This window comes from Peromyscus californicus, unplaced genomic scaffold, assembly GCF_007827085.1.
Source record: "Peromyscus californicus insignis strain IS unplaced genomic scaffold, ASM782708v3 Scaffold_12__1_contigs__length_115047231, whole genome shotgun sequence".
Lineage (NCBI taxonomy): Eukaryota > Metazoa > Chordata > Mammalia > Rodentia > Cricetidae > Peromyscus > Peromyscus californicus.
This window is the reverse complement of record NW_026294413.1, coordinates 64402603-64428078: the sequence shown is the minus strand read 5'-3', so window position 1 is coordinate 64428078 and position 25476 is coordinate 64402603. Positions and strand designations below refer to the sequence as shown.

Below are 25476 nucleotides of genomic sequence, written 5' to 3'. Positions count from 1 at the left end.
GGAGTAAGAAACAAAGAAAGGTATAGAAAAGGAAAAGCCCACAGGCAAAAGGTAGACAGATAATTTAAGAAAAACTGGCAAGAAACAAGCCAAGCTAAGGCTGGGCATATATAATTAAAAATAAGCCTCCGTGTGATTTATTTGGGAGCTGGGTGGTGAGCCCCCAAAGAAAAATAAGCCTCCGTGTGATTTATTTGGGAGCTGGGTGGTGGGCCCCCAAAGAGACGAAGAGTAAAAGAAGAGCCAACAACACAGATGGTTACATCTAATTAATTATAAGGTTTTCTGTCATCCTTACATTGAACATTTTTATCAACCAGTGATAAGCATCGTCTGATTTAGTCATTTTGTTAAGTGTCACAGAAAGATAATTTTCAAAACCAGTTCTTCATTGGCTAGTTTTCTAAAATAAATAAATAAATAAATAAATAACTTTCGTCACTTTAGCCAGGCGGTGGTTGCACACGCCTTTAATCCCAGCACTCGGAGGCAGAGGCAGATGGATCTCTGTGAGTTCGAGGCCAGCCTGGTCTCCAAAGTGAGTTCCAGGAAAGGCGCAAAGCTACACAGAGAAACCCTGTCTTGAAAAAAACAAAACAAAACAAAACAAAACCTTTCATCACTTTAACTGTTATTTTCAAGTAGAATTCATATCAGGGAGGCAGAATAAACGCCTATTTTCATTTTCAGCTTGGATAAGTTATTGTCCTAGAAACTTCCATTGGTGTCCAGTGACTTTCTTCCTCTTCTTCCTCTCCCTGCCTGCATCTCTCTGTCTCCATCTCCTCTCACACACACAAAAGCATATCCATCTGGTATCTTATTAACTAACTGATGAAATATTCCCACATGGTTCGTGTATTGTGCACAATTTTCTTAACTTTGAATTAACTGTGGCGTTTTCTGGACATAGTCTTTTGACCTCACCAAAATATTCTGGAAGAGCTTCTTTGCTTTCTGATGCAAGAAGATCTGCCAGACCCAACTTCCCATCTCCAGACACAGATCTGGACTCTGGTTCTTTTGATGAGGAATAGTTCTTGGAGACATTAGTCTAGACTCCCAATTCTTCCTCACATGGAATTGTTACTATTCCTAACCCTTCACAGTGGACAGAGTTAATTCATTATTTTTAAATTTTGCAAATGCTTCCCGATTAGAAGCAGATCTTCTTGACTATTGAGTAGGTAAAGTGTTCAGTAAATGTCATTTTCTGAGACGTTTTCCAACGGCTGTCACATGGCATTGTTTGTTCCCAACAGTAACAACAACTCATTTTCTTTTATATAATACAGTCTTTGTTCTTGAGATGTTCTTACACAAGATCTTTCTTCTGGCACTTTCTATGTAATGATCATTGCACTCATTACCAGTTGAAACATTTGCTCTTTTTATTCTTTATTTATTTAAATAATACTTTTTATTCTTTAAAATTGTTATGTATTTATATAAAATCTTTTTATCATATCAGTTAATGACTTTTTGGTATTAACAACCCCATAACCTAGGGAAAAAAATCACACCTTGAGTCCAGTTAATGCTGTCCACATGCACACAGGTGTGGAACCATCCACTGAGGTATGGCAGACTACCAGTGGTATCCCCAAAAGAGAGTGAGTGACTCTTAGTCCTTCAGTCACCATGAATTGCTATTAGCTCTTTTGCCAAGGGTGGGGCCTCTCAGTAAAAGTTTCCTGGCTTGATCATATGCAGAGATTATGAGATAAGCACGGGTCCTGTGAATTGATGTGTGCCACAGCCATGTCATGTCTGGAAGTCTCTACTTGACAGCTCTCCTCCTCATCTGTCACCTCTTCTATTCTCTCCGGCCACTCTCTCACTGTGTTCTCTGCACCTTGGATGGGAGTTGAAGATTAATTAATGTAGATTTTTCAGCCACAGCTGAACATTTACGATTTCTTGTACTTGGCACCTGGACCAGATGTGAGACTCTCCATTCACTACTGTGCACTGCCAAAAGTGACTACTCTAAGCAAAGTTGAGAATAACACAAATCTATGGTTATAAACAAATATTTAGAAGGCATTTTAACAATATGACCATTTAATAGCAATAATAAGTGTTCCCCATAGAGCCTATGATCTCCCCAGCCATAAGCTTTTGATCAGTTTTACAATAGTAGTCATTGAAATCCCTCCTATGGAACAGGCCTCATATCTGATTTTTTTTTTAAAGTGTTGTATTTTACCCACATAACCATCATACCACTGTTGCACCAATGGACACATCTTGCCAGCCAGGTTGTTATTATAACAGGATCCAAATGTCTTTTCTCCTACAGCAGCGTTGAGAGTACCTTCGTGTACAGTCTACACTAGCCAGCAGGGAGAGAGTTTCCTGGTCAGTTTCGAGGTTGATTTCTCTAAAGACATTTTCTCTCCATTTTGCTTTAAGTCAGTTTAAAAGGATCCTCTGATACGCTTTTGTTTTTTAAACAAACATACATCTATAGTAGTGGGCATTCTCCATACTGACACAGCTGGTGTTCAACTGTGTTGTCTAAACTACAAGTCAGGAGAATGTGACTCACTTTTATAAAGTAATGACTAATTTTACTGATGACCTGCCCTAGGCTAGCCATTGTGGCATGATTAATCACAGACTCTGTTACCAGGAAACTTATCTAGGAGTAGAACAGATTAGGTAGGCTAAAAACTAATTTTAAAACTGAAGACAGGCTTAGCATATGGGACGCTTCTTTATATAGTAAGCAGTAACTTACAAAGCCAGGATTGTCAGGTTGAAATGATGTATGTGAGTTATAGACCCCATAGAGGGTATTGGGGAAAAGTCAGAAAATTCCCAAACATCCCAGTATGTTCCTTACTTTAAGAAGTTGCTGTGTCAGAGAATGACATTTTCCACTGTTGGGGACAAACTGCTGGGATGAATTGATAAGTGTTCTCCCCAGTGGAGTATTTTATAAATGTTCCCTTGGTTCTCAAAAATAAACCATCAGTGCATCACAGATGGTTCCAATAAACTTCATGAAATGAAAGGAAAAATATAACTAATTATGCCCAAAACTTGCAGTGGAAACTTTTTATAGATGGTCTCAGCTTGGAAACTAAATTCAGGAATGAGAGAATGGCTGGAGATCATTCAGCCTTTGTGTAAGCCAGAGTTTGACATTCATTAGAGTTCTCTGGGATTGGGAGATTCAGTTTGAGTTTGAGGTTCATTGGGTTCATCATACGCCTACACTGAAGAAGCATGCAAGGCACTAGAGTTCATGGGGAGGTGGGGAAAGTAACAATAAATAGGACATAGACACCTACTGGGGACCGGGAAGAACAGGGAAAGGGATGTAAAAGGATGAGTGAGACACATCCCCGGAAGCTGAGTTGTTTGAAATGAAGTGATAGAAACTGACTGGTAGTGACTTAATGCAGTGTGACATGATACCCCACAATGAGAACAATGCTGATGTGAGGTTAGGAACAGCTGTGTTGGGAGTGCAAAGGAGAAGAGTACGAAAGACTTGAGATGGGCCTTGAACTCAGTGCTGAGAGATGCGTTAGTGATGCCAAGTGTATGAGGGCCCTTCCATCCCAGAGAACTTCGTCCCTAAGGACACAAGGACTGAGATAGGACCTAAAACTGCTGGCCTCAAGCCAGATCCTGAAAGGTCACAGATATCTTACCAATGAGTGTAGATTTAATTAGTCCTGGATACTGTGTTTCTCTAGTTCTGTTCTTTTTTTAGGCCAGTGCTTCTCATCCTGTAGGTCGCGACCCCTTTGGGGTCACATATCAGATATTTACATTACAATTTATAACAGTAGCAAAGCTACAATTATGAAGTAGCAATGAAATAATTTTTTTTTTTTTTTTTTTTTGGTTTTTCGAGACAGGGTTTCTCTGTGTAGCTTTGCACCTTTCCTGGGACTCACTTGGTAGCCCAGGCTGGCCTCAAACTCACAGAGATCCGCCTGGCTCTGCCTCCCGAGTGCTGGGATTAAAGGCGTGTACCACCACCGCCCGGCGCAATGAAATAATTTTATGGTTGGACATCATCACAACATGAGGAACTGTAGTAAAGGGTTGCAGGATTAGGAAGGTTGAAAACCACTGCTCTAGGCCAATAGCCTTTATTTTAAAGCCTCTTTAATACTCTTATTTGTAGTAAGGTAAGTGTAATTAGTGGTTTTTCCTTAGCATTTAAGAAAATATGCCCCTCTTTACATCTTTAATAACATCCCATATTATATCTTTACATCTTTAATAACATCCCATATTATATCTAACAGCAGTGAATTCCAGTGGGCTGATTTCCAAATTCCTTTCATAAGAGATTATTAATATAAATTGGCATTTCTTATATTCTAAAGAGAATTATGTCTACCTGAATATATCAATATCCTGTGCTATTGTGAGCTACCAAGGGAGTACTAAAATAGTACTGAATAGTGGTTATCATTCAGCATAAGTGAAAATAAATCAGTACCACCCGGAACTTTCTTTGCAATTTCCCCTACTGTTTTTGTCAACTGGAATACTGTAAAGTAGCCTACTTCCTACGGTGTAGGAAAGGGGATTTTATTTTTGTATCGGAATTGCTTACAAATAATATGGTCATATGAAAAAGAGTACATTGTTCTCTATTATTTAACAAAATGTTACCATTAGTGCTTGGTGAGTTTCATAAACTATCTTAAAGTTGTGGTCGTTTTTAGATTTAATTATCATTATGTGTATATATGCATCTGTCTATGGGAATGTGCACATGAGTGCAAGTGCCTATGGAGGCCAGAGGTGGTGGATTTCCCCTGGAACTGGTTGTGAGTCATCTGACCGGGATAGATGCTGGGATCCAAACTCAGCTCCTCTGCAAGTGCAGTATGTGCTTTTAACCACTGAGCCATCTCCCCAGCCTCTATGTTAAAGTTTTATTTAAGAATTATTGCCGGGGGAGACCTTGATTTGAGGGATGTGGGGATGCGGGGTGGCTTGGGAGAGAGGGCTGGGGATGGGAGGAGGGAGGAGGGGGATCTGTGGGTGGTATGTGGAGTGTGTAGAAAATTTTTTAATAAAGAAAAATGGGAAAAAAAAGAATTATTCGTGGTGGTACACGCCTTTAATCTCAGCACTCAGGAGGCAGAGCCAGGCAGATCTCTGCAAGTTCGAGACCAGCCTGGTCTACAGAGAGTACTGTACTAGCATACCTTTTCAAGAACTGAGACATTTAGATCTACTCTTCTCTAGAGGCCTTGTACTGAAACCACAGATCTTAGTGCATATTTAACTGAAGTGTAAAATGATCAATCTGTTTAAAACCATGGTAGAATAGTCATGTTTTGACTCTGCTTCTCCATGTTCTACAGCTGCAGCTGCCTCTGATCTGTCTTCCTGCACTTAGCACACAGTTGTCCATTATATCATTCAGTACAGGAATTGTCTTATATGGGCTGTTACCCATTTTCTTGAAATGTTATCAAAATGAATTTAACTCAGTCCTGTGTTCATTCAGATGCTGAATTTAACATTCGAAAGACATGTTATTTGGAAGTGGAGCAGATCTGGTGTGCCAATCTTTCTGTTTCTATGGTAGATGCCATGTTTCTCTAGTGTACTTTCCTATGAGCCATAATTCCACTTCATGATGTCAGTGAGCCAGTCAGTAGGCAGTCCTTTACTGTTCATCTGTTCCTTACAGGCCATATTATATATAATTCTCTCCTGACCTTTTCTTTAATTCAAGATGGGTACTCTGCTGACAAGGGGTCATCACTGCTTAGGTATTAGCCATCTCCAAACTAATGTTGATGGGCCGCAGCAATTTCTTAACTTCTTCAGTAACTCATTTCTCTATCAGTTTATGCATGGTACCACCATCCACCCAATGAAGCCAGAAGCACAGGAATCATTCTTGAATTTTCAGCTTGAAATTATTCTTCATCAATCCCTCCTCCAGTATCTCTAAAATCTTGTTGGCTCTTTTAGACAGCATCAGCATCTACCTACGGTCTTGTGGCCTGCCTCTACCACTATACCAAGATGTTATTACTATTGCCAGGCACCTTCTCCCCAGCTTCCACTCTAGCTGCCCATTACACTCCTTATTCCCAAGTAACCAAAGTCTTTTTTTTTTTGGTGGTGGTGCTGGGAATCAAACCCAGAGCTTCCAGCATGCTAGACAATTACTCTTATCACTAGACTACACCATACCCCCAGCCTTCTATTTAAAACAAATCAGGATGTGTTAATTTCTTGCTTTAAATTCTCCACCACGCTTAAAACCAAACTGCTTACCTTAGCTTTCAAACGTATGTATGATCTGGTCCTGCCCTGCCCTCTTGTGACCCCTACTCACTGCTTCCTCCATCCCACCATGCTGGCCACATTTCCTCTTCTCTGACTCCCCAGGCTTCTTCTTGCCTTGAGGCTTCTTCCTTCTCCTTCAGTATAAATTAAAAATACTCCCTTATACTCTCACAGGCACACACATAAGTAGAACTCTAGATGGCTCAGTTTACTGCCTTCAGTTTTCACAGCACTTCAGAGTATAGGAAATGACCTTTACATTGTTTCTATTCTGCTTCTTCCTCCCAACAAACACACCCTCACTAAAATGCTAAGGCTGCAGTGACAAGTGACCTCCCTGTTTGCTGTGTGTCCACAACATCTGGAATGGTGCCCAGCACATAGCAGTCAGTGGGTTGAATGAATGGTGTTTGAATGAACTGTAACAAATGGTGTCTGTGTTTCTGTTATCAGCAGAACTGAACTGGATCTTCTGATGCCATTGATAGAGTTTATTAGTGGGATAACTCTTCTGCTTTCTGTCTTCTTTATGTTTTAGATATGAAGCCCCACAGATTGCCTTACGCTGTGGGATTATGCTAAGAGAATGTATTCGACATGAACCACTTGCCAAAATCATCCTCTTTTCTAATCAGTTCAGAGATTTCTTCAAGTATGTGGAGCTGTCGACATTTGATATTGCTTCAGATGCCTTTGCTACTTTTAAGGTAAATTTTCCCCTAAATCAGAGAGGTTGTTTAGTTCAAGTGGGTGACCTTCAAAGAGGCACTTCTGTACTCCTTAGGCCATGGATGAGGTGAGGCCAGCCTTTCACATTGCAGAAAAGTATTCAAAGTACTAACACAAGCTCAGTGGGATGGCTCCTGATATATCCAGTGCAGAGACAGAAGGAACATGTACCATGTGTTAGCGGTGCTGCACATTAACAGTAGGTTAAGGTGATAAGCCCCCACTGCAGGCACATGTGCAGGATAGCTCTGGAAGGGTGTATGGAAACCAGCAACAGAGGCTACCTCCAGGGCAGAACTGGGTGGGGAGGAGGTGGACAGCAGCACCATGGAATATGAAGACATGAAGTCACTTGATCAGTGTAGCTCACACTTCCATGGGATAAGCAAAATATTAATAAGCGTATTAGTATTTTGATATGATCGGTCATCTGTGTGTATTTATGTTTTATATTTTGACAGTATAATCATCTATGTTTTTATCATCTGTTATCTCTTTTGTCATTTTGTGGGTATATTTCACCTAGCAGTTTTTTAATTTAAAAATGATTTAGTCATGATACAATGCACATTTCCTTCTTGACCATTCTTTATGTATATTTAGTGTGAATAAGTCTTCAAGCATCCTTCTCTAGAAGCTTTTCATCTCACAGTATTAAAACTCTGTCCCACTTAACCTCCCCTTTTCTTATTTAAATTATATATGTGTATATATATATATATATACACATATATAATTTAAATTTGAGGAACAAGAAGCTATTTGACCCCCAAGTTAGAGTACATGGCAAATGATTTGCTAAGCTACAACTCTTTCTTTCTTGGCTAATAACAGAAATTGCAATGGAAAAAATAAATTTTAAGAAAACTAATGCAGATCCTGATTTTCTTCACTATCTGTCACATTTGTTTTAAAGGTCATTTCTGAAAAAGAAATTCCAAAAATTGTATAAAGGCATCATTGCAAAGTTAGGCTTTGGGAAGTGGATAAAACTCATTTACATGTACAGATTGAGTCATTTCTTCAAAAACATTTCAGCAATTTAATCATTCACATAAATCTAAATGTACTCCTGTTATTTTTTCAAGGTATAAATACATAATGTCTTTTACTTGTTACTTTTACTAGTACTTAAATATACATTTCAGCAATATTGACACCGCTTATATTCTAATATTGACATATACTCTAATCTTATTTTTTAATAAAACTGCTATTGTAAGGAGCTCATCATACAACTAAAATAGTCATTCAAAGAGCAACTTTCTCAGTCTCATTGTGTATATCATGATGAACTTAGAATGACTCAGTGATAAACAGTTCTTTCTATAAGAATTCTTTAGAGGTGGAGAAAGGGGAGAACAGTGAGTTCTGAGAACTATTACCTGCACCTTAAGAACCTGCTTAGCCTATTCTGAGAATGTTTGAAGAGAAAAAAACAAAAACAGTATGTTGGCTCATGAAGAATCAGAAAATGGAAAGAGTCCAGAAATGGCTACAGTCTGGGGTGGAAAAGACAGAAGCAGGGACTGAAGAAAAGGGAAGTTGCTGTAGGGAAAGGAAAGAGGCTGAGGTGGAGTGGAAGCTGGGGATGGGCTGTGGTATGGAAGAGTGGTGAGCAAAATCAAAGTGTGGTCAAGGGGAAGGCAAGTCTGAGTGCCTCCCTAGGGCCCAGTTTGTAAGTGCCATCATGACATCCCTGGGAACATCATGAAATGATGGACACTGAACTGACAAGAACCATCAGAAGAAGACAGAGTAAAGACAATGAAGTGTTAGGGGGTCACAAACAAGTGTATTTGGTTGGTAGCCGTGCTGAATCTCTGGGAGCTATACAAGAAAGGAACTACAGTCAGGAAAAATCTCTCTCACCCGCCAGTCCCGAAGCCGTTTAGACCCAACCAAGTAAACACACAGAGACTTATATTGCTTACAAACTGTATGGCCGCAGCAGGCTTCTTGTTATCTAGTTCTTATATCTTAACTTAACCCATATCTATTAGTCTGTAAGTTGCCACGTGGCTTACCGGTACCTTACATCTTGCTTTTCATGGCAGCACCTGGCAGCGTCTCTCTGCCTTCCACTTCCCAGAATTCTCTCTCCTTGTCCCGCCTATACTTCCTGCCTGGCTACTGGCCAATCTGTGTTTTATTTATTAACTAATCAGAGCAACACATTTAACATACAGAACATCCTACAGCACAGCCCAGCAGGGTATTTGACTTGTCTCAACTAGCCTGCCTGAGCAGCAAGTCTGGCAAGACTGAGGATGTGGGGCAGGAATTATTTCAGAAAAAGTCAGGCCTAGTGTATGAGAATTGGTGGGAAATAACAAAACAAAACCAAAAACAGTAGACAGATTCAGAGCTATACAAAGTGCAGCTTGTTGAGAACTCATGGGCAGAAGCAAGTCTTGGGCAGCAGAGAGAGAGAATTCTTATACCCTGGGTAGGAGGAAGGGGTTCCTATGTGAGCTGTGCAAAGGTTAGCTGTGACCAACTGAAATATACTTGAACTTTCTCAAAAACCATTAGCATGTCAAGCATTAGTTAGGAAACGGTCCAGGCACAGGTGACCAGCATGAAAAGCATGGCCAACTATCTTAACAGTTTGATTTACCCTTCTGATTTGGGGAACTTCTTAGGTTCCCTGACAGGCACTGTTTGTAACAACCAAGACTTCTCTAGCCATCTTGAGTTGGTTCCATCTAGGGGAGGATTAAGGAGACCATGAAAATCAGAGGAAGAAATACAGTGTGAAGAAAGAAAACTAGCAAGACCAGTGAGAAGGAAGGAGAAGAAAGGTCTGGGAACAGACTGCCCCAAGTGTGGAGGCTTCAAAGGCTTACTACCAAAACAAGCCACTGAGCCTCTGAAAGGGCAGAGCATACTGTGTGGCTTTGGGTCTGTATATTTGCAACCATCTGCTAGAGGATGAAGTTTCACTGATGATGGCTGAGCAAGGCCTGGATCAGTGAGTATACCAGGATGTCATTAGGAGTCATTTCATAGCTACATTGTGGTAGTAGAACAGTAGTATATGATTTTCTCCTAGGTCCTTGGCCTATTTAATCTTAGGTTCTTGGCCACCCAAACAGTGTTGAGTATGGATTCCATCTCACAGAATGGGCCTTAATTCAAATCAGATATTGGTTGGTTACTCCCACAAGCTTTATGCTAGTATTGTACCAGTGTATCTTGCAGGTAGGACAACATTGTAGATTGAAGGGTTGGTTTCTCCTTTGATAGCATGCAAAGTACCTTTCAGTACCATGAACACTAGTCTATAAGGGTGAAAGCTCTAGGTAGGCATGAGCTGGACTTCTCCATGTTCAGTGAATTGTGCAGGTGTTGTCTTTAGCAATAGGTCCTTACCATCAGTTTGTGGGAGCCACCAAAGGCCTTGACAATAGCCTGGGTTGTTGGGGGGTTCTCATGGGATACCTTTGGCCAAGAACTCAATTAGATATACCCTATTGCTGGTACTGTCAGCTTCATTTGGTAATACGAGATGGCCAGTTGGATCTCTGTCTCCCTCCATTATTTGGTGATTTCATTTAGACCCCCTTCATATATGTCTATATTTTAGACTGTATTACTTCTACTGTATTACATTTTCATACAACATCTAAAATAGCTCTTAGTTTTAGCTGGCCCTTTCTGTATTCCCTTCCTTGCCCCACACTCTTTCCTTTCACTCCTTGTTTTATCCTCCTGTTCAGGTCCCCTCTTCATCCATCCATAATTATCTATTCTATTTCCCCTTCTTAGGGGGAACCCATCCTTAAACCCTAGTCCCTTACACACTACCTAACCTCTGTGACTGTAGGGGTTGTAGCTTGCTTATGAATGACTTAGAAGTTGACACCAACACATAAACTTTACTCAGAATTTTTTTTTTCTTTTTTGGTTTTTCAAGACAGGGTTTCTCTGTAGTTTTGGTGCCTATCCTGGATATCTCTCTGTAGACCAGGCTGGCCTCTAACTTACAGATATCCGCCTGGCTCTGCCTCCTGAGTGCTGGGATTAAAGGCGTGCACCACCACCACCCAGCTAATTTTTCTAATTCCATCTATTTACTTGGGGATTTTATGATTTCATTTTTTAATGGCTGAATATCATTCTATTGTGTAAATGTACCTCATTTTCTTTACCTGTTCATCCATACACAGATATCTAGGGTATTTCCAATTTCTGTCTATTATAAATAGAGCAGCAATGAATACACATGGTTAAACAAGTGTCTCTGTGGTAGGATGGCTTGTATAGCTGGTTCTTGAGGTAGATTGATTCCCCATCTTTCTGAGGAGCTGCCACACTGATTTCCACAGTGGCTGTACAAGTCCCACCAGCAATGGAAAAGTGTTCCCTTTACTTCACATCTCTGCCAGCATGAGCTGCCATTTGTTTTACTGACCTTACCCATTCTGATGGGTATAAGATGCAAGCTCAAAGTAGTTTTGTTTACATTTCCCTAATGGCTGAGGATGTTGAACATTTCTTGAAGTGCTTCTCACTCATTTGAGTTTCCTCTTTTGAGAATTCTTATTTTAAATGTATACCCCATTTTTCAATTGGGTTATTTTCTTGTTGTCTAGTTTTTTAAGTTCTTTATATATTTTAGATACTAACCCTCTACTCATGTATAGTTGAAAAAAATCTTTTCCCATTCTGTTGCCTGCTGCTTTGTCCTACTGACAGTATCCTTTGACATAGAGAAGCTTTTCAGTTTCATAAGGTCCCATTTATTAATTGTTTTCTTAGTACCTGTGCTATTGTCTTTTCCTGTGCCGATGTGTTTAAAATTGTTCCCCACTTTCTCTTCTATCAGATTTAGTGAATCTGGCCTTATTTTGAAGTATTTGATCCATTTGGAATTCGGTTTTGTGCACGACAATAAGTTTGGATGTATTTGCATTCTACATGCAACCATCCAGTTTGACCAGCACCATTGGTTGAAGATGCTGTTTCTTTTCCAGTGGATATTTCTGGCTTCTTTACCAAAAATTAGGTGTTCATAGGTAGACTTATTTCTTGGTCTCCAATTTGATTCCATTGGAAATGGGTCAGTTTTTATGCCAATACAATACTGTTTTTATTACTATAACTCTGTAGTAGATTTAAGATTGGTGATGGTGATACCTATAGCACTTCTTTATCATTCAGTATTGTTTGTTTTTCTACATGAAGCTGAAAATTGTCCTTTCAAGATCTATGAAGAGATGTGTTGGAATTTTGATAGGGATTGCATTGAATCTGCACATTGCCTTTGGTAGGGTAGCCAGTTTTACTATGTTAATCCTGCTGATCCATTTGCATGGGAGATCTTAACATCTTCTGGTATCTTCTTTAATTTCTTTCTTCAAAGAATTGAAGTTTTTTTATCATACAAGTCTTTGACTTGCTTGTTTAGAGTTACACCAAGATATTTTATATTAGTTGAGGCTATTGTGAAGGGTATTTCCCTGGATTTCTTTGTCATTTGTATGTAGGAGGGTTACTGATTCTTGTGTATTAATTTTGTGTTTGCTACTTTACTGAAAATGTTTATCAGCTGTAGGAGTTTCCCAGTAGAATTTTTAGGGTCACTTATGTGTACTATCATATCATCTGCAAACAAGGATACTTTGACTTCCTCCCTTCCTACTTGTATCCCCTGGATCTCCTTCAGTTGTCTCACTGCTCTAGCTAAGCCTTCAAGTGCTATATCAAATAGATATAGAGAGAATGGACAGCCTTGTCTTGTTTCTGATCTTAGTGGAATTGCTTTGAGTATCTCCATTTAAATTGCTACTGGCTATGGGCTTGTTATAAACTGCCTTTGTTAGGTTTAGATATGTCCCTTGTACCCCTAATCTCTTCAGGACTTTTATCATGAAATGGTATTTTTTTTCAAAGGACTTTTCTGCATATAATGAGATGATCATGTGATTTTTGACTTTCAGTCTGTTTATATGGTGGATTATATTTGTCGATTTATATATGTTGAACTACCTATGCATCCCAAGGAGGAAGCCTACTTGGTTGTGGTGGGTGATCTTTTTGTTGTGTTCTTAGGTTTGGTTTTCAAATATTTTATTGAGTATTTCTGCATCTATGTTTATAAGGGAAATTGATCTGTAATTCTCTTTCTTTGTTGGGTCTTTATGTGGTTTGGGAATCAGAGTAGCTGTGGTCTCATTAAAAGAGTTGGGCAATGTTTCTTCTGTTTCTATTTTGTGGAATAATTTGAGGAGTATTGGTATTGATTCTTTAAAATTCTGATAAAATTCTGTGCTAGAACCATCTGGCTCTGGGCTTTTTTTGGTTGTGAGACTTTTAATCAGTGTTTCTGTTTTAATAGGGGTTATAGGTCTGTTTAAGTTGGTTATCTGATATTGCTTTAACTTTGGTGGATAGTATATATCAAGAAATTTATTCATTTGTTTAGGTTTCCTAATTTGGTGGATTACAGAGTTTTTTAAGTATGTCCTTCTAATTCTCCAGATTTTCTTGGTGTCTGTATATCTGCCTGTATGTCTCTAATTTTGTTCGTTTCAATCTCTCTCCACCATTTAGTTAATTTAGCTAAAGGTTTGTCAATCTTACTGATTTTCTCAAAGAACCAACTCTTTGTTTCATTAATTCTTTGTGTTATTTTTTGTTTGTTTCTATTTTATTGATTTCAGCCCTGAGTATATTTCTTGACATCTACTTCTTTGGGGTATTATTTCTTCTTTTTGTTCTAGAGCTTGCAGGTGTGATGTTAAGATGCTAATATGAGATCTCTCCAAATTTTTTTAAGTAGTTGGTGCTATGAATTTGCCTCTTTGACCTACCTTCATTGTGTCCCAGAGGTTTGGGTATATTGTGTTTTAATTTTCATTCAGTTTTAGAAAGTTTTAAATTTCTTTCCTAATTACTGTAATGACCCATTTTTCATTCAGTCTCCATGAGTTTGTAAGCTGTCTGTTGTTTCTGTTGTTCTTGATACCCCGGTTTAATCTGTGGTGGTCTAATAGGTTACAGGGTGTTATTTCAGTTTTCTTGAATCTGTTGAAACTTGCTTTGTGTCAAGTACATAGTCAGTTTTGAAAAAGTTCTATTAGGTGCTGAAGGTGCACTCTTTTGTGTTTGCTTGAAATGTTCTGTCAATACCTGGTAGGTCCATTTGATTTATGACATAAGTTAGCTCCAGCATTGCTCTATGTAGTTTTGTCTGGATGATCTATCTGTCAGTAAGAGTGGAGTATTGAAGTCACCGGCTATCACTATGTGAGTGACAATATGTGATGTAAGCTTTAGTAGTGTTTTTTCTATAAACTTGTGTGCCCTTGTGTTTGGTGCATACATGTTTAAAATTGTAGTATTCTCTTGGTGGAATTTTCTTTTGAATATGTAGTACCCTTCGCTATTTCTTCTGATTAGTTTTGTTTTGAAGTCTATTTTGTTAGCTTGGAATATATTTTTCCATCTTTGTATCCTGAAGTGATGTCTATCCTTGATGTTAAGGTGTGGTCCTTGGATACAGCAGAGGGCTGTATCCTGTTTTTCGATTCATTCTGTTAGTTTGTGCATTTTAATTGGGGAATTGAGACGATTGATGTTGAGAGTTACCAATAAGCCATGTTTGTTAATTCCTGTTATTTTGTTGTTCTGGTGTGGGCTTTTGATTTGCTGGTCTAGGGTTATTTATTCCTTGAGTTTTCTTGGGTGTTGTTAGCCTCTTCAGATTGAAGTTTTCCTTCTAGCACCTTTCGTAGGGCTAGATTTGTAGATAGATTCTGCTTAAATTTGATTTCATATGGACTGTCTTTCTCCATCTATTGTGTTTGAAAGTTTTGCTGGGTATAATAGTCCAGGCTGGCATCTGGTCTCTTAGAGTTTGTAGAAAGTCTATCCAGGTCCTCCTGGCATTTAGAGTTTTCATTGAAAACTTAGGAGTTATTCTAATAGGTCTGCCTGTATATATTACTAGGTCTTTTCCCCTAGCAGCTTTTAATATTCTTTCTTTGTGTATGTTTTCAGTGTTTTTATTATTATGTTCTGAGGGGAATTTCTTTTCTGGTCCAGTCTATTTGATGTCCCTTGATTGGTACCTCCTTTTTTAGTTTAGGGAAATTTTCTTCTGTGATTTCATTGAAAATATTTTTTGTGCCTTTGACCTAAGTTTCTTCCCTTTCCTCTATTCCTATTATTTTTAGATTTGGTCTTTTCATAGTGTTCCAGATTTCCTGGATGTTTTGTGCCTGGATTTTTTTTTTTTTTGGCTTAATGTTTTCTTTGACCAAGGTATCCATTTCTTCTATCTTGTCTACAATGCCTGAGATTCTCTCTTCCATATTTTGTATTCTGTTAGTGAGGTTTGCCTCAGAGGTTCCTATTTGAGTTCTTAAATTTTTCATTTTCAGTTTTCCCTCAGTTTGGGGTTTTCTTTATTCATTCTGTTTCTACTTACAAATCTTAAACTGTTTTCCTCATTTCATTCCACTGTTTCTTTGTGTTTTCATTGATTTCTTTAATGGATTTATTCATTTCATCCTTAAGGACCTCTTTCATAATCATAAAGCTATTTTGAAGTCCTTATCTTATACTTCAGCTATATTGCATTTCTCAGGGCCTACAACATATGTAGGTTTGGGGGCTAGTGGGAAAGCATTTGTCTAGCAAGAGGAATGTTTCTTGATAACATTTTCTTGTTATAATTTATTCAGTCCAACTTAATTTTAATAAAGTGGAATCACAAAAATAAACTGTTATGGTATTATCATAGGACTTAACAATCCCATTCATGTGGGTATTGCCAAAGAAAATGGAATGAGTGTGTTGAAGGGTAATTATTGCAGCATTGTTCATAATAGCCAGAGAAAAGAATCAGCCTAAGTATCCACTGACAGACAAGCGAATAAATAAATGAGGTAGTGCCTGGTGAGATGGCTCACTGTACGCCTGACAACCTGGATTTCATCCCCAGAATGAAGTCACATAAAAAGCTAAATGTGGTAGCATGCATTTGTGATCAAGGCACCTCGGTAGCAAGATGGGAGGCAGAGGTAGGAAAATCACCCAGAAGCCTGGAGTGTGCAGCTCAGTGGCAGGAATGATCAAAGACAAAAAACAACTCCCCCAAATTGTCCTCTGATGTCCATTAGTACCCTTGTACACCATACACACCATACACGCACCATACACACACCATACACACAAACACAAAAGGAAAGAAAATGGGTTGTATGGCTACAGTGGAGTGCTACTTAGCTATAAGAAGAAAGAAATCCTGCCATTTGTGTCAACGTTGATGAACCTCAAAGAATTATGTTAAGTAAATAAGACACAATAGGAAGACAAATCATGGTATCATTTCTGTGTGGGATCTAAAAATATTGAACTCATAGGAGAGAAAACAGAATGGTCCTGGGGTAAGAGCTGGTCAGAAGATACAAGATTTCAGTTAGGTATACCAATAAATGCTTGTTATCACCACAAATAAATAAACATAATAGATAATGCATATACTAAATTACCTCACTGAATCATGTGTTACCTTTCCACAGCTTTCTATGACAAAATACTTGAGACACACCACCTAAATTTCATTTAACTCACACTTTCAGAACATGGTCGGCTGACTGGTACTTTGGGCCTGTGGTGATACAGAACTTCTTTCAGGAAGGTGTGGTGGATCAGTGCTACACACTTCAGTTTTTGTAGACCAGGAAGCAGGGCAGGTGGGAGTGCTCTGCCCTGCAAGGTCCTCGCTCCTTCCAGCTGAGCTCTTGTGTATACGACTTGTAGTCCCAGCTACAAGGTCGCTGCACCCAGGAGTTCAAGACCAGCCTAAGCCTGAGCAACACAGTGAGACTTCATTTCCCTCCCTCCCAATAGCTCAGGCAGCAGCACTGCACTGGGCCTTTCGGGGACATTTAACCCAGGGTCTGCGGGTAATCCTCAGCACCATGGGGAAATGATCCAAAGCAAAACATACCATTAGACCATTGCACAATACTTCAGCATATCATCTGTATACAGTAAAAGTATGTACAGCTAAAAAAAAAAGTTAATTTAAAAAAGTGTGCAGAATGCTTTAAGCAGTTTACTTTTTTGTTGTTTAAATAGAAATAGGAGCCAGAGAGATGTCTCAGAGGATGTCTTCCAGAGGGCCTGAGTTTAGTTGCAAGCACATTGTCGTACAGCTCACAGCAGCCTGTTACTCTAACTCTAGGGGATCCAGTATCCTCTTCTGGCTTCCACAAGCAACTCTACTCACATGTCCTCTCCCCTCCCCCGACCATGTGTGTGTGGGGGGGATTTTAATTAACTGTATTAGCGTATTAGACTTTATTCTGGAAAGGTTAAAAATTCTTGTTTTTAATTAAATTTTTCATAATACCTAAGTTGGGTATTTAGCATCTAAGTATATAAAAGGGATTAGATGAGGCTTATTTTCTTTTTTCAAACATTGAAGTGAAATAAGGATATGATTTAGGTGTGAGTTGAAGACAACCAGAAGTTCCTTCATGGTTTTTTGCAGTTTTTTACAAATTTGTATCTGTGGTAAGATATGATTGATTGTATTCAACTTGGAGAGGACACATTACGTAACTCAGTAACTTGCAGTGTATATCTCATGACCCATTCACCTGAGAGCAAGCAGACAGTGCTGAGATCATATGTTAAATGTCCAGCTACCTCCATTTGGGGGGAGCAGAGATGGCTCAACAGGCAGGCACACGGGTGCTACACAGGCCTGATCAAGTTTAATTCTCAGAACGTTCTTCCGGGTGGATGGAGAGAACCAACTCTGCAGAGCTGTCCTCTGATCGCCAGCCAAGTGCTGTGGTGTACATGCCTCTCCCCAAACCATACACACAACAACAATAATAATAAAGTTTAAAAATAAGTAAATGATCAAAATGGCAGGGGGCTGGGGAAATGGTCTGATGTTTTAAGAACATAAAAACCTGAGTGTGCCCACACACCTACCTGTTAACCCCAGTACTGTAGTACAAAGACAAGAGGATCACTGGGGCTTGTTGGCCACCAGGTTCAGGGAGACACCCTGTCTGAAAGGAATAAAGTAGAGACAGAGTAGGACCCAGCATCGTCCTCTGACCCCCACCCATACATGGGCAGGTGCACTTGAGCACACACGTATGGTCACACACACACACAGTAGTTAAGAAAACAAGGAAAGATTGGAATGTTTGAAAATCTCTTATATTAGTTTTTGAGGTCAGGTTTTATGCCATTCAGAATTCTTGTTTGAAAATTATTTACAACCAGACACCGTAGCATGTGTCTGTGATCCCTATACTTAGGCTAAGGCAGAAGGATTGCTTGAGCTCAGGAGTTGGAGGTCAGCCTATGTAGTGTGGGGGTTGGCCTTTGATAAAGGTCATCAGGCTTTGTTTGGATGTTTATTATAATCACAATGTAGAAATACTCTGTAAAGTTACCTTGTAGGTGTCATGTTTACCATGTAAATTTCATTTCTACTATTTAAAACACTAGATTGGACACTCAGTGTTTGCCACTGTTTTAATCTGAAACAACTTGGGCTTCACATCTGAAAGTAGGATGGAAATAATTTTGTGCTGTAAATGAAAATGTTCTTTTCCCACTTCTGTGTGCTTGAAGCGAATAGATTTACCAAGCCATAGAAGCAAAGGTTGTTCTCCATTTTAGTAATAAAGGTACTAGCTATAGTAATTTTTCTTCACTGCTTCTTCTTTTTTAGGATTTGTTAACCAGACATAAAGTGTTGGTAGCGGACTTTTTAGAGCAAAATTATGACACTGTAAGTAGCATCATTTTTATACTTCTTTCTTTCTCTCTCTTATCACTCGTGGGCTGCCTGGGGACCTTTGGCTCTGTTTAGGAAACTGCATACAGGTGGGAAATGCAGAAGGCTTGGGACTGGGCTGCCAGTCTCAGAGGCTCGTAGTTCCAAGACCTGAAAACTAGATGCCCAGGCTAGAGGCTTACAGCTCTGGGTTCAGATTGCCCATTGTCTGGCACTTGGAAGGAAGTGTGTTTGGCATAGATATCCATTCTTGTCTTTTCTGAGTGGGTGTTCCATTGTTGGGTTGCCGTTGCCCACTCTGAGTCCTAGCCGCATGTGGTGGCTGTGGTAGCAAATGTTTCTACAGTTGGTGGGTGTCACAAAAGAGTAGAGATGGGCCAAGAGGAAAGGCTGAGAGGGGACAATGGAAAAGAACCCAGAGGACTCTGTGTCCACTGTATTTGTATTTTAGATTTACAATTAACATAATTTGCCTGATGAGTATATTGATCTATAAAATGTCATGTCTTGGTCATCTTTTTGTTGCTGTGACAAAATATCTAAGAGGAATAACTTAGGAGAAGAAAGAAAGACTTATTTTGGAATATGATTTCAGTCCATGGTCACTTGGCTCTGTTGCTGGACCTATTATGAGTCAGAGCATCATGGTGGAAAGCATGTGTGGCAAAGGAAAGATAATCACCCTATGGCAGCTAGGAGTCAGAGGAAGAGTCCAGAGACAAAATGCACCCTTCAAAAGCATGCCCTTGGGGTTGGAGGAGATGGCTCAGCAGGTATATCATGAGGACTGGAGCTTGGGTCCTCAGAACCCACTTATAAAGTCAGGTGAGCATAGCAGAACCCCAGCAATCCCAGTGCATAGAAGACAAACAGATGGTCCTTGAAACAAGCAGACTAGCCACTAGCTGAACTGGTGAGCTCTTGGTTCAGTAAAATGCCATGTCTCAATTTGTACTGTAGAGCAATCAGAGAAGACAACCATCAACATGTGAGCATGCTTACATGTACACTGCATACATAGAGAGAGAAATCATGACCCTTAGTGGCCTATCTCTCCTCTCCTAAAAATCCATTCAACTGTCACTTAATCAAGGGATTAGTCTATTGATGAAACTAACACTCTTATTATTCATCACTTTTCAATAGTAACTCAAGCTGGGGACCAGGTTTTCAATACATGAGCTTTTAGGGAAAGCCTCCATATCTGAGATATAACGTTTTCCATGTGTTCAAGAGTAGAAGAAAATGAAAGAGAATAGTGTTGTGACTTTAATCCGAGCTGCATACTTGTACTTCTCAATTCTAAATCGAAAGTTTTAGGGTATGCACATAAGCCTGTCACTTAGCCCCTGAGGCTGACCTGTCCCTCTCTGTCCCTGTGTTTTTTTGCTTCTGGCTGTTTGCTCCTCCAGCTACGATGTTTTCTGAATGATGTGCCCATGGTGGGAAGTAGGTAACAACTTTCCCCAACTGCTATGCTCTGTGCTCCCAAAGGGCCTAGCCCATGACCAGTGACTACAATGAGATGCAGGAAGATCCGTGTCCCAGGGTCATGGTTTCTTATGAGAATGGTTAAAGTTCACACAGGCCAATTGGGGTGACATGGTCACTGCCTAGCAGTGGTCACCCCAAGCCTCACCTGTTGATACCTGTTGACATTATGGATTTGACAGTCCTAAGCCCTAAGTATAATTTACTCTTCCCAAAGTGTGGATCCGCAGCCACCAAACTACAGAGCCAGCTTTCTTTAAAATGAGTTATCTTGAAGCTTTTAATAGATTGAGAGGATTCAAAATTGCTCCATCTTGCAACTCAATTTCCAGTTTGTAGAACTAATGAGCAGCACATATCCTGTATGCCTTCACTTCCCTATCCTGATCCTTTCTGGGTCCAGAACAGTAGTGAGAGACTGAGCCCTCCCTGTGAGCAGTGGTGGTTAGGCTGGCTCTGAGGGACTCTGTGGATGAGTGCGCACACTAATGCTGCAGAGGACATACTGCCACTCTTACCGACTTCCTTTCTTTTCCTTAGATCTTTGAAGACTATGAGAAACTGCTGCAGTCAGAGAATTACGTGACGAAGAGACAATCTTTAAAGGTAATAGCCGATCTCCTTAAGTCCTCGTAAGCTGACATCTTGCTAACAAACAGTGTCTACTCTGCATAAGTAAATACAGAAAACTCAGGTCCTTCTGTTTGAGAAGTAACTTGAGGGCTATATTTTATGCTCTGATTGAGCTTTGCAGCAAAATAAAGTAAGCATCCTACCTCAGATACTTTTTGGAAGCAACAGCAGTATAAGTGTATGCTCAAGTCAGATGTGGAATACTTCACTAAGGAAGAAGACCAAACCTCAGCTGACTTAAGCAGAGCCACGTGGTTTTCTCCTGGGAATATTCTTAGAGTTGAAGAGAAGCTGGTCAGTGACTGGGATGGGGTGACTGTCAGGAAGGCCCTGTGAAGCCCCTAGAAGTCACATCACTGTGCCTTACAGAAGCTGGTCAGAGTGACTGGGATGGGGTGACTCTCAGGAAGGCCCTGTGAAGCCCCTGGAAGTCATGTCAGTGTGCCTTACAACAGGAATGGCAGAATGAACCAGTCCAGTGCCTCTCCTGCATCTGTGCAGGACACTCAGAGAAGAAGTGGTAGTTCCAGAGTCCAGCACACAAGACACAATTTTAAATTCCCCTCGGTGCTTTAAGTTTGGAGATGATAAACCTCATGTTTTTGAATGGAAACAACTGTCAGCTATGATGCAGGTTTATAGAGTTGAAATGTCATGGGACTTCTATGTTAGGAGAAGCATTTCTCTCCTAGGGTTGTAACATATTTTCCTAAAATGCATTTGTCAACCACATTTCATTGCCACGTCCTGTTCTCCAAGCACTCTGGTGAACCAGTTCAGCCACAGCTTTGTCATTGAACTTGACATGCTCAAATTACATTCATAACAAAGAAGCAGAAGAAATGGTTATTTCCTAAGAGCAGTGTTTTAAATATCAGCTAAGTTCAGTAGTAGGACGGTTGGGTGGCCTGCACAAGGCCCTGAGTTTGATGCTAGAACCATGCAATAAGGAAGACCAGCAAGCACTTATGTGAGAAAAACTGTCTAATCACATGAATAAAACCTTGCTAAAAGAAAACTAAAATAAAACCTGCCACAATTTCACTGAAAAAGCATCTGGAAAGAGGTTAAGAAGGTGTAGTTGGCTAGGTAAGAAAGCAGTGTAGGGCTGAGGAGCTGGCTCCGAGGGTAAAGTACAGAACCCGTATGAAAGAAGGATGCATAGGCTAGAAAGATGGCTCACCAACGTAGCAGCTTACAACCACCTGTAACTCCTGTCCCAGGGGATCCAGTGCCCTCTTCTACCCTCCAAGGGCACCAGAAACACAAGTGGTACACGGACATACATGCAGACAATGACCCATACACATAAAACTTAAATATAAGTATTTTAATTTAAAAACAATACAATGGCATATTGTCTATAATCCTAGCATGCCCCTCCAAAGAGAGAGGAGACAGAGCTAGGAAAATCACAGAAGCTTGTGGGCCTTCTAGGACTTAGTGTCACAGTGCCAAAGTAAGACAGAAAATGAACATTGAAGTTCAGTAAATGATAAACTCTTGGAAGTCTCTGACTGGGAAAACAACTGTTTATTGTGATATGGTGGTTGGAGAGCTGAAATGCTATGGGACTTCAGTTCACAGCAGCTAATAGCAAGAGAGATGCTGTCTCCAAGTGGAAGGCAGGGTCTTCTTCTGAACTCCGCACGGGTGCCATGGTACACACATGCCCCACACACACACACACAAAGGGGGGTGCTTGCTGATTATCCACAAATGTTGGGGAAAGCGGTGGGAAGGAGGTAACAGGATATTCACTCAGTCAGCAAATATTTACCTGCTAATCTTGTAGACATGCAGTGGCAACAAGCCAGCACTGTGACCCAGGGCTCCACTTTGGGGAGCACGTGACCCTTGTATGGCTTCAGGTGCTCCAAGTGCTACAAAGAAAGGTTACGACTGAGGGCACATTCCAGTACAAACTGGAATGCTCCCACTAAGAACGAAATCCTTGGCTAACAAACAGAATCATACTTCTGTGAGGGAAGGTTTGAACGATGGAAAGAAAGTTGTGACTGAGGGACTAGATGTGTGCCATAGCAGCTGGAATAGCAGCAAGGGCATTCCAGCAGTTGGCTTTCGAGCAGAGGCCTAAGTGTGAAAATGTAAAATAAGTCTGAATAGGGTATGTGTGTCTTAGGTGCTTACTGTCTGGAGCCACATCCCTATGAAATGCCCGTGGAAATGCTCAGGAGCCCAACACCGTATGGCCTCGGGCCCTAAGTGCCTGCCCTCCCTAGAAAAAGTTGCTCCGAGACGGCCAGGTCCAGAACAGGTGGGGCAGTGCCTAGCAATGTGGTGTGGGCTAGTGCTACACCTCCACCCTTCAGATCCCACTCGGGTCTTCAGAACACTCTTTATCAGCCAGTAATCCTGTGTCAGCCATGCGTTTGTATACCCTCCAGCTGCTAAGCAGCTCGCTTGTGATGTCAGGATGGTGACTCAGGACAGTGCATGTGTTGTCAATATTTGATGCAATTCTCAATTAGGATAATGAACTAAATGTTTTGTCCATGTTTTTACTTTTTTTTTTCCTGTGGTTTGCATTAGTCATGCTGTGTCCCCCTACATTTCTGTTGTCACTGTCCCAGCTTCTGGCTTCATTGGCAGGTCAATTTCCAGTCAGTCAGTCAGCACTTGTTATGGAGGTTCCCCTTGCATAGAAACCAGTGCAGGGAGATCCTTCGAGAGAAACGTCGTGCTGTGCCAGGGAGCTGACCTCAGGCAGAGCAGTGACCTCCAAACTGTGCTGTCCTGTGTCCAGGAGGTGCTGTAGCTCCCTGCTTAACTGTCATGGAAATCCTGAGACGAGGAGTCTTTGTTTTTAGTTGTGACCCACTGATGTGCGCACCAAGCTCCACTGTGTAGCTCCAAACCCACGATCACACCAAGGCCTTGGCAAAACAGAAAGACCTGAATGTGGAAAAGAGTTTGTGGGGATGAATGGGGCTTAACCGGGGGCGGGAGGGGGGGGAGGTAAGAGTCGGGGATAAAAGTAACAAGAATGTATCACACACACGGAGTTGTCACAGAGCAAATCTAATTAACAAGAGAATTAAGATATGCCCTACTGTCCCAGCTTTTGACCTATGTAAGGGACAGAAGGACAGCCAGAGGAGCTTACAGGAAAGAGGCCCTGGGGGCGGTGGCCACTGGAATAGGAAGGAAAGATGAGAGTGAGAAATGGCTTAGAGCAGTGGTTCTCAACCTGTGGATCCCAACCCCTTTGGGAGGTTTGCATATCAGATATGTACACTACATTCATAACAGCAGCAAATTTACAGTTATGAAGTATCAGGGAAAATAATTTCATGGTGGCGGTCACCACAACATGAAGAACTGTAGTAAAGGGTCCAAACATTTGGAAGATTGAGAACCACTCACTGGCTTGGATATTTCCCAAGTCCCTCTTTTCAATGTGAGTCTGACAGATACAGAGCCGAAGTAGAGTTTGTATGACACTAAGTGATTGAACCAAATTGAAGGAGGAACGATGAGGATCTTTAGACTTTATCCTTCGTCTTTAAAACTTGTCCTTGAATGATTGTCAGCAGCGACAAGAACTCACATCAAACTTTGCCTATCTCTGAGACCTCAGGCCCAGTCAGAAAGCTCTCCTTTGGGCCTGTCTTGCCCTTTCTTTCTGACTGACAGATTCTCCTCTCTAGCTGGCTTTGCCCCATCTTGTCCTCTTCTCCTGTTCCTATTTTAATATGGTTAGAACAGAGCCTTACTTGTGGTAAGAACTACTGGCTTTTTTATTTATTTGTTTATTTTTATAGTACTGGGGATGGAACCCAAGGGCCTCAGTCACCAAATACCACTGAGCTACATCCCTGCCCAGAAATATGAACTATAGGTATTTAGTCGATGAATCAAACTAAGTTCTTCAAGTAAACATTGCTAGTCATTAGCCCTAGAGTTCCCCTTCCCCAGAGTTCAGGCTCTGGAAGGGATCCGTGTGCTTTGGGTAACCCTGGGGTTGGTGGGCTGATGAAGCTGGTTCCAGCAGTGCACATCTGTACCTGAGAGTAGAACCTCCCCATCAGCACTTGAGTGATGGACAACAGAAGTGGGCAGGAAGTCTCTGTCCTCGTTGCCTCCGTGCCCTTCCCCTGCTCAGAGGTGGTCACTTCAGGCCTGGAGCAGACTTCTGCTTCAGAAGCACCCGAAACTCCCTTTCCTACTTAGTTACAAATGCTTCTGTGTACTCGAGAGTATTGTTTGCTGTCCTTCGTTAATCTACTGAGACCTGATTTTCTTGTCCAAATTCCTTTCTAGACCAGGTATCTCAAATTTGATGGACAGATATGGGAAAGTCAAGCACTGTTTAGATGGGATGGGGAGCAGCTGACTAAAGTATGTGTCAAATGCAGAACTATGGAAAGGTACTTCAGGGCAAGTTGGCTTTGGAGTGCTGGGTTGTAAGGCAGAGATGCTGCAGAAATGGTGCTGCATCCATCACCTGATGCAAGGGAGCTAAAGGATGAATGACTGAACTGGTTCCCATGTCAACATCGAGCTTACTCAGCATTGCTGGCTCCCTTCTCTGA

General features: G+C 40.8%; 1 protein-coding gene across 6 annotated transcripts in view; it reads left to right on the top strand.

Annotated features, from left to right (window-relative positions):
• Cab39l (calcium binding protein 39 like) overlaps nucleotides 1-25476 on the top strand; it is a 127909-nt gene that overhangs the window by 85490 nt on the left and 16943 nt on the right. For all 6 annotated transcript variants that reach the window (XM_052733074.1, XM_052733077.1, XM_052733075.1 and 3 more), the window contains 3 exons: nucleotides 6824-6992; nucleotides 18731-18790; nucleotides 20828-20893. In XM_052733074.1, coding sequence (XP_052589034.1) covers nucleotides 6824-6992; nucleotides 18731-18790; nucleotides 20828-20893 — 295 coding nt within the window. The remainder of the gene's footprint in view (nucleotides 1-6823; nucleotides 6993-18730; nucleotides 18791-20827; nucleotides 20894-25476) is intronic.